The sequence below is a fragment of the Uranotaenia lowii genome, chromosome 3, assembly GCF_029784155.1.
Source record: "Uranotaenia lowii strain MFRU-FL chromosome 3, ASM2978415v1, whole genome shotgun sequence".
NCBI classification, from domain to species: Eukaryota; Metazoa; Arthropoda; class Insecta; order Diptera; family Culicidae; genus Uranotaenia; species Uranotaenia lowii.
In genome coordinates this window covers 348,162,070-348,172,129 of record NC_073693.1, presented here as the reverse complement: position 1 = coordinate 348,172,129, position 10,060 = coordinate 348,162,070, and the positions used below count along the sequence as shown (strand labels likewise).

General features: G+C 42.6%; 1 protein-coding gene across 1 annotated transcript; it reads left to right on the top strand.

Annotated features, from left to right (window-relative positions):
• The first annotated feature begins 1,494 nt into the window (after window positions 1-1,494).
• On the top strand, window positions 1,495-6,981 carry LOC129753933 (uncharacterized). The gene is made up of 3 exons (XM_055749786.1): window positions 1,495-5,443; window positions 5,503-5,552; window positions 6,502-6,981. The coding sequence occupies exons 1-3, from the start codon at window positions 1,495-1,497 to the stop codon at window positions 6,979-6,981; spliced, it is 4,479 nt and encodes a 1,492-aa protein (XP_055605761.1).
• Window positions 6,982-10,060: the final 3,079 nt, after the last annotated feature.

The following is a 10,060-nucleotide window of genomic DNA, read 5'->3' as shown; positions in this document are numbered from 1 at the left end:
CATCTTTCCCCCATGTTGGACGGAGGACGGCAGCACCAGCTATCATCGCTAAACCCAGACGGTAAGGTGCAGAGACAAAAAGGTCGTTGACCCCCAACACCCAACATTTTGGTCCTTCGAACCGGATTTTTCGGACCATTTTGGATGCCACCTGGAACGGTACAAGGAACCATTTTCTTCGCGGGATCGCCATTACAACCAAGCCGCCGAGCCCAAGCTTAATTCGCCATTGAAATTAAGCCAACAATACACTCCTGCATGCGCACCATTGTTTCTTGGCTTGGCTTGGTTCGACTTGGTGCTTCGGCACAACAATTGCGGGCTTTTGGATTCATCTGCAATCAACTTGCTGGAGGCTGGCAAGTTGAAACAACACTCATCAACGCAGCGACGGGTAACTACGAGCCACAACTCAGGTGCCAACGAATTTGATCGTTGGTTTGGACCTTGGTGCCTTAGACTCGGAAACAATCTCCCTGGACTATCCGTTGGTAAGCTGCAACGATTGGCGGCGATTGGAACATCGCTGTGGGCCTTTAGGTTTCCAGATCACGGACGGTGATTGGAACATCATCGTCACCATCATCATCGACTGCAGCTCAGACGAGGCGAAAGGTTTCGCTACCCGATTGCTGTTTTGACGATTAATTGGTTCGATGTCAGTGGTGCTCAACCTGCGTTATCAAGCGATTTGAAATTTAAAGTAAGTTAAATGAAATCGGGAAAAATATTTATTTTCACTTGGAAAAAATATAATTCTAACGCTAATTAATCCTCTTCAACCCAAACACTATTACCTGAGCCCTTGCGTCATAGGACAAGAGGTCCATGACTCGAAGTTTTTTTTCTGTCTGACGGATTGTTTGGGTTGCTTCCTGGTGCGTTTGCCCAGGGATTCTGTTGTGAGTTGGAGAGTTCTTTTGAACATTTGCAAGTTTGGTCAGTTTGTGTCGGACTGTGTCTGTTGGTTCATGATTGGAACCGCGATTGGAAAATTGCATTGTATGTTGGACTCTAAATCTTGTCGTTTATACCACAGAGTGAAGCTGTGAGGTGCTATATTGTGATTTGGACTTGTGTAATGGATATTGGAAACGATATTACAATTATTTGAATTTTGTTTGATCATGGAATGCTAATGCGAAACTCAATTACTCATTTGAAAATCTATCACGCTCGGTCAACGTTGTTGTATTCTGGTGCTGAAAGTGAATCCGGCCTGTTTTGAGTCTGTTTTGTGTCAGATTGGTTTACATATGATTTGTGAGATTGTGTAAGAGATTTTATCAGCTTTGGGTTGATTGTAATCAAATTATATGAGATTAAATTGTCAGACTGAGTCAGAGATTTATCAGCTTTGGGCTGATTGTAACAAAAACTATAAGATATTGAATTGTCAGATTGTGTCAGAGATTTATCAGCTTTGTGCTGGTTTACCGTCAGTAACACTGTGTTTGTCAGTTTTTGTTGGATTTTTTTGGATTTTGATTAATTATGCCTGTCACAAAGAAGGTGACGTCTGCAGCTGCAGCATCTGCTGCTGCGCCGTCCTTAAAACTATTGAACGTTAAATTTAGACAGATTCAAATATCGGCGGGAGACATTTGGCGATTTGTCGATAATTTTCAAGAAGAATGTTCTACTTCTGAAATTGAGGTACGCCTGGAGGAGTTAGACAGTTTATGGGAACGGTTTAACGATGCGTTAGTAGACATTCAATCGCATGAAGACTTTGATGAATTCGAAAATACCTGCGAAAAAGATAGGCTACTTTATAGTGAGCAATATTACCATGCAAAATCGTTTCTGATGGAGAGAATTAAAGAGAGGAGGAGGGTTCCGGAAAATGAACAAACTTCTCGGGCCAACGAAAGCTTATCACAATCCACACTTGATCATGTTCGACTTCCTCAGATCAAGTTGCAGACCTTCAATGGTGACATTGAAGAATGGTTAAGCTTTAGGGATCTTTATACTTCGTTGATTCATTGGAAACCCGACTTACCTGAAGTGGAAAAGTTCCACTATTTAAAGGGCTGCTTGCAAGGTGAACCGAAAGCCCTTATTGACCCTTTGAAAATTACTCAAGCAAACTATCAAATCGCTTGGGATTTGTTAGTAAAGCGCTACAATAACAACAAACAACTTCGGAAAAGACAGGTTCAAGCCCTGTTCCAACTGCCAACACTCACCAAGGAATCCGTCTCAGATTTGCACGTTCTTTTAGAAGGTTTCGAAAGAATTGTGCAGACCTTGGATCAAATCGTACAACCGGTAGATTATAAGGATCTGCTATTGGTTCAGATTCTCTCCTCGCGTCTCGATCCAGTGACACGCAGAGGATGGGAAGAATTTTCGGCAAATGAGGACCAAGATTTGATAAAAAACTTGACGGAATTTCTGCAGAGGCGAGTTCGCGTTTTGGAATCGTTACCAGCTAAACCAGTTGAGCAAAAACTTCCACAGCAACAATTATCATCTGTTAAACCAAAACCATTCGTGAGGCGAAGCTTTAATACGGTTCAAACGTTCGGCAAACGTTGTGTAGCTTGCGCGTCAGATCATCCGCTGTATCAATGTTCAAGTTTTCAGCGCATGGCAGTGACTGATCGGGAAAAGCTGTTGCGAACGAATCAACTGTGTCGGAATTGTTTCAACAAGGGTCACAAGGCGGTAGAATGCAGGTCGAAATACTCTTGCCGACATTGCAAGGGTCGTCATCATAGTCTGGTCTGCTTCGACCACGAAAGGGCAGCATCAACAAGTTCGGAACAACGCAGAGGTGAATCAACGCGTACGGATTCTGACACCAGCTCCACACAAGTCACTACATCAGCAGCAACGGTCACGAAATCAGCGAATACTTCACAGTGCTCAGCGCAAATTCTTTTGGCAACCGCAGTGGTGGTTCTAGAGGACGATTACGGTAATCGGTATCCAGCACGGGCTCTTTTGGACTCGGGGTCAGAGAGCAACCTACTCACGGAGCGCATGAGCCAACGCCTGAAGGTTCCCAGGGAAAGGGTGGACATTTCGGTGATTGGAATCGGGCAAGCATCCACCAGGGTTAAGCAGAGAATTCGAGCATCTGTCAGATCACGCATTTCCGAATTCGAACGGTCGATGAGTTTCCTCGTTTTGCCAAAGGTAACCGCTAACTTGCCTGTCGCCTCGATAACCACCAAGGGATGGAAGATTCCAAAGGGTATTGAACTTGCTGATCCGTCTTTTTCAATTTCTGGTGAAGTTGACATCGTTTTGGGTATTGAAGCTTTCTTTGAATACTTTGATAGTGGCAAGAAGATCCATCTTGGGGCTGGGCTACCAACACTGAACTATTCCGTATTTGGATGGGTAGTTTGTGGAGGGATTTCTCAATCTAGAACCTCTATCTCCGTGGCGAATAATTCCATTTCGGCAGAAGAATCCCTAGAATCCTTGATGACTCGATTTTGGTCCCTAGAGGAAATCGAGTCCCCGGTCGTGTTTTCACCTGAAGAAGCTCGCTGCGAAACCCTATTTACCCAGACGGTGCAGCGACAGCCTAATGGACGTTATACAGTCACTTTACCCAAGAATGAAAACGTTTTGGCGCAACTTGGCGAATCTAAGGAGATCGCATTGCGGCGTTTTCTAGCCACGGAACGAAGATTAGCCAGAGATGAGAACCTGAGAAGTCAATATATCGCTTTTATGGAAGAATATGTCAGTTTGGGTCATATGCGTAAGGTTCATGAATCAGTTAATGAGTCAGCTTATGAGTCTGTTGAAGAGTCAGCAGAACGGTCTGTTGGAATGCTTCAGAATGAGTCTGTTAAGAAGTCAGTTGATGAGTCAGTTGATAAGTCAGTAAGAACAATGTCAGTGAATGCGTCAGTAAACAATGCCAGAAGTTTGTCAGAATGTAGCATGGGTCAGAAATCAGTCAGACGCTGTTATTTGCCCCATCACCCGGTGGTTAAAGAGGCCAGCACCACCACGAAGCTGAGAGTGGTATTCGATGCTTCTTGTAAAACATCTTCCGGAATATCCCTTAACGATTCTTTGCTAGTCGGTCCGGTTGTTCAAGAAGACTTACGATCGATCATCCTACGTTGCCGCACCAAACAGTTTATGATAGTCGCTGATGTGGAGAAAATGTTTCGTCAGATTGAAGTCCACCGATCAGATCAATCTCTCCAGTCAATATTATGGAGATCTTCTCCTACCGATGAGATTTCGACCTACGAACTTTGCACGGTGACCTACGGAACAAAACCTGCACCGTTTTTGGCCACACGCACGCTTCGACAACTCGCTATGGATGAGGAGGTCAATTTCCCACTAGCAGCAAGGGCTGTTCTCGACGATACGTATATGGATGACGTAATCACAGGAACAGATGATGCCTCAGAAGCCGGAACCCTACGAAGTCAACTGGATGAATTAATGTCAAGCGGAGGATTTCGCTTGAGGAAATACGCGTCTAATTGCTTGGAGATCTTAGGCAATATACCCCAAGAAAACTTGGCTATTCCTTGCTCGGAAGGAATTCCTCTCGATCTCAATCCATCGGTTAAAACTTTGGGCCTTACGTGGATGCCCTTGTCAGATGAATTCAGCTTCCAGTTTTCTTTGCAACCTTTAGACGATAGCGAGCCTTTAACCAAACGTCGAATCCTAGCAATTATCGCTGCATTGTTTGATCCTTTGGGGCTACTTGGAGCTACGATAGCAAGCGCGAAGATTTTTATGCAACTACTTTGGACGTTGCAAGATGAAAAAGGAGAAAAACTTAATTGGGATCAGCCGGTGCCTCAAATGGTGGGTGAGCAGTGGAAGAAATATAATCGCCAACTTCCGCTTTTAAATCAAGTCAAGCTCAATCGTTGTGTCATCATACCTCAGCCGACTTCGGTGGAATTACACTTCTTTTCTGATGCATCTGAGAAGGCTTATGGTGCGTGTGCCTACGTGCGCAGTCAGAATCGGGACGGTCAGGTAAAGGTCAGCTTGCTCACTTCAAAATCGCGCGTAGCACCACTCAAATGTCAGAGTATCCCCAGGCTTGAACTCTGCGGGGCCCTTGTGGCCACAGAGCTCAATGAACAGATAAAAAGGTCAGTTAAAACGAGTTTGAGAACAGTTTTTTGGACTGATTCTACATGTGTTCTGCGTTGGCTTCAATCGATCCCATCTACTTGGACCACTTTTGTCGCAAACCGAGTCAGCAAAATCCAAACTCTAACGGAAGGTTGTCAATGGAATCACGTTGCCGGAAAAGAAAACCCAGCCGACCTCATATCACGCGGAATAACACCGGAGGAAATAGTAAACAATCAATTTTGGTGGAATGGTCCAAGTTGGTTGTCGGATAATCCAGATAGTTGGCCTATTACCACGAGAACATTCCCTGAAGGGGACGAAGAGAACGAACGAAGGCGTTCCACAATTGCTGCGGCAGGTTCAGAGAAGCAAGAATTCAACAGATGGTATATTTCGCACTTCTCCTCCTACACAAAGTTGATTCGTTGCACTGCCATTTGGATGAGATTGTGTCGGTTGCTAAAAAGGTCAGAACAAGGATTTACGTCTGGATTTCTTAGAACTGTCGAGTTAGCAGAAGCTGAACACGTTTTAGTTCGGCTTGTTCAGAAAGAATGTTTCAATGATGAGTTTAAGGCGCTCTCCAATGGTGATTTTGTGTCACGTCGATCCCCTCTTCGATGGTTCAACCCTTTTCTCGAAAATAAATCCATAAAATTGGGTGGAAGACTTAAAAATTCCTTGGAACCAGAAACTTTTAAACATCCTCTTGTTCTCCCAGCTCAACACTGTTTTACTAAATTGTTGTTCCGGCATTATCATGAAAAGTTGCTCCATGGTGGACCCCAGCTGATGCTCAGCGCAATAAGGCAACGATTCTGGCCACTCGGAGGAAGGAGTGGAGTTCGTAATGTTGTTCACCAATGCTTGAGATGTTTCAAGACAAAGCCCACTCCAATCCAGCAGTTCATGGGCGAATTACCTACAGAAAGAGTAACAGCGTCTAGGCCGTTTACAAAAACCGGTGTTGATTATTTTGGTCCAATCTATGTTCGGCCAGGACCTCGAAAACCAGCTTCAAAGGCCTACGTTGCTCTTTTTGTATGCCTGTCAACCAAGGCAGTTCATCTGGAGTTGGTTTCCGATCTTTCTACTGATCGTTTTCTCCAGGCACTGCGACGTTTTATTGGGAGGTGGGGGCGAATCGCTGATATCTTCTCGGACAACGGGACTAATTTTATTGGAGCAAAAAATTATTTGCAAGAGATCCACCAACTGTTTACATCAAAACAACACCAGGAGATGGTTTCAAAACATTGTGCTGATGAGGGGATACAGTGGCATTTGAACCCTCCCCGCGCCCCACATTTTGGTGGACTCTGGGAAGCAGCTGTGCGCTCGGCAAAACACCACATTCTTAGAGTGATCGGTGATCAGCCGCTACCATTTGAAGATATGAATACATTATTGGTTCAGGTCGAGAGTTGTCTGAACTCCCGACCGATAACACAGTTAACAGATGATCCTAACGATCTCGAGCCGCTAACTGCTTCGCATTTCTGGCTTGGTTCCTCTCTTCAATGTCTGCCAGAACGAGATTTGAGAAATGTAGCAACAAATCGGTTGAACAATTCACAAATTGTGCAACAAAAATTGCAGCAGATATGGTCTCGGTGGAAGCAGGAGTATCTCTGCCAACTACAGGCTAGAACGAAGAGGTGGAACAAACCCGTAAAGATTGAGGTTGGGAAACTGGTGGTGATCTGTGATGATAATTCTCCACCAATACACTGGAAGATGGGCCGGATTCACGAAGTGCACCCAGGGATTGATGGGGTAGTACGGGTCGTTACGCTCAAGACTGCAACAGGGTTTAAAACCAGAGCAGTCGAACGTCTTTGTTTGTTACCCGTTCAACCAGAAAGAGAAGTTGTTGTTGAGTCAAACATTGTGTAAAAATCCCAACCTATTCCTTCCCCCTCCCTTCCCAAAGAAGAGGATTTTCTTTTTTATTTCAGAAATCGAGCTATTTCTGGGTGGGTGAGGATGTACGAAGGTGATCGCTCCTAGGTACGCAACTGATCACAGCCCATCAATGCCCCCCCATTGTCGGTGCGGTGGGCCGTTGGGAGAAGTTTTTCACGATCGTTGAACAATAGCCCAGCGATCCTCTCCACGAAGACGAAACTCACCACAACCGGCTGGCTGGCTGATAGTAAACGATTGGCAAGACAGTCCAGTCTAAGTCACCGTCCGTTGCCGCCACGCGTGTCGTATTTTGTCACCTTAATGTTAGATGTTAGAAGCTAAGAATAGTTTGTAATAAAATATCAAGTCGAGTTGTGTGTTTAAATTTAAATCGCGTGTGATCTTGTTGAACCGATGACGGCAAACCAAATGGCTCAAACCGCCAACAATTAAAGTGCATGCAACAGCCAATAAGGGCCACAGTCCATCGTGTGAATCCTAACATCTTTCCCCCATGTTGGACGGAGGACGGCAGCACCAGCTATCATCGCTAAACCCAGACGGTAAGGTGCAGAGACAAAAAGGTCGTTGACCCCCAACACCCAACACAAGTATTTAGGGAAAATTGAGTCAAATAGGACTTTATTCATCAACAGAATTTAAGCGGTGTCCATTATTTTATTCAACAGTTAGTTTCACATATGATTTCATTTTTGTACCTTTTTCGATGCTTTCTCATTTGTTACTACGATTTTTTGGTTCATATTGTATGAGTTTATGAATGAATTTAAGATAAATTGGGGAAAATGAGACTTTTCTTGTCAACTCAGTGCTAAGCGATGTTCTTCATTCGATTCAGCGATAAGTTATCCACCTGATTCAATGCTTTTCTCATATGTTCATTTGCATATTCGTATGTTACAATGTTTTTTCCAAGAAACTGCATAAATTTAGGGGAAATTGGGGTGGTTGTGACTCTCTCGTCAACTTCACGCTTAGCGGTGTACATCATATGATTCAGCAATAAGTTTTACACCCGATTCAATGTTTTTTGTATCTGTTAAATTAAATTCTCGTTTGTTAAAATGTATTTTTCAAAGAAATTTAATGAATTTAGGGGAAATCGGGGTGATTGAGGCTCTTCTCGTCAACTGAACGCTAAGCGGTGTACATCATTCGATTCAGCAATAAGTTTTCCACTTGTTTAAATCATTTTTGTGCATTTTATGATGCATTGTCATTTGTTATAATGATTTTTTTCCACATATCGCTCGATTTTAGGGGAAATCAGGGTGATTGCGGCCATTCTCGTAAGCTGAGCACTAAGCGGTGTACACCACTCGATTCAGCGACAAATTTTACATTAAATCACTTGTTTTTTGCATTTGGTATGTGAATCGCTCGATTGTTACAGTGAAATTTATGCATAAATTTAGAAAAGCTAGGGGAGGTTGGGGATATTTAGCCATTTATATTCATTCTAGTACAAAAAAGTGACGCGATTAGCTAGAATATGAATAAATCTACCAAAAATGATCATCCATGATGAAAAATTGTTGGATTACACTTTGTTTGACTGCATTTCTTTGAAAAAATTCTAAAATTAAGGGGAAAAGAGGCAAAATGAGTCACTTGTCGTAGTAGAAACAAAAAGTGGAGTACACCAATCGATTCAGCTGACATTTTTACATAAATAAGTATGGTTCGTATGACTGTTTTGTTGCAAGGTAGATGGCTACAATCGGAATTATAACTTTGCACCCAAAAAAAATAGGGGAAATAGGGCAAAATGAGACGTTAAGAGTCATTTTATCAGAAAGCGGTGTAGACCATTCGATTCCTCGTGTTTTTTTTACATAAAGAATGGTTGTTTTTTCATGCAAGGCGTTCTTGCCTGAATTGGGTACCTTTTTTGGCTCGAAAATCTCCACTGTGCATCGGTTTAGTGTATTCATGATGGAATATTGTGACTACGACCAAAACATCTTCTACAAAATCTTAAGTTCTAATAAGACTTTTGAAATCCCTAACTTTTATAGCTCAGTTAACAAAGCGTAAACTGCAGATACTATTTTATATCCGGCTCGAAGAACCAAATGCTGAGGAAACCGATATTAAATTTTAAATCCCTCATCCAGAATGTCACCTTAAATTAAACCACCATGTATCAACATTTCTCTGTTCTGCACTTCAATTATTAAAATTCCTAGTTTCAACACGTCCCACTTAACGAGTTTGAGATGTCCCGCCATCATCCAGTCATGGTTTTTTTTTTGAAATAACATAAACCAACAACTGGATCCAGAATCAAAAGACATACCAAAAAAAAATGTGCCACCAATATGGGGATACCAAAAAGTGGAAGATCTCTGGAAGAGCATCGTCCCTTATCGAGTTAACTTCTTCGGTGAAAGAATAAGAACTCGAACGTCTTTGAGGAACGAAAAAAAAACACCGACCGGCACGTGTTCGTGACGAGGGGAGAGACCGTAAAAGCCCACGACATTATTGGCGGCCACCTTTGGGATGCAGCCTACACGGAACCTTCCTTATGGAGGATGAAGAGGCGGTGTGTCTGGTAGCGTAGATTCGACGAAGCCCACTTTCTGGATTAAGCCTATATTGGAGGACTTTCTGCCAATGGTGATTTAAAGAAAAAACAGGAAAAATACTAGAAGTCTATTTTCAAAGTTTGAAATTCAAAATTGTATATATTTTTAACAAAATCACATGGGTTGAAAAATACAAAAACAATGTTTTCTGTAGTTATTTATTCATTTTATATACTCGTAGTCAAATAAATAAAATTTGAGATCGAAAAGTGGCGGATCACAACAAGCAATGGACGTGCTTTCCGTAAATCAATTAAAATCGTCGAAGGAAACGTCAGTCATTCTGTGTAAAACATAAACCAAAAATGAAGGCGAGTTTCATTCCGAGAATCAATACGAGCGTGACCCTGATGAGCTCTGACATCGGAACCGAAATCAATTTGCGAAATTCTAATAATGCGGTTTCTTTAAGGGTGAACTAAAAAGCAATAATTGAAAAAAAAAACTTAAAAAAA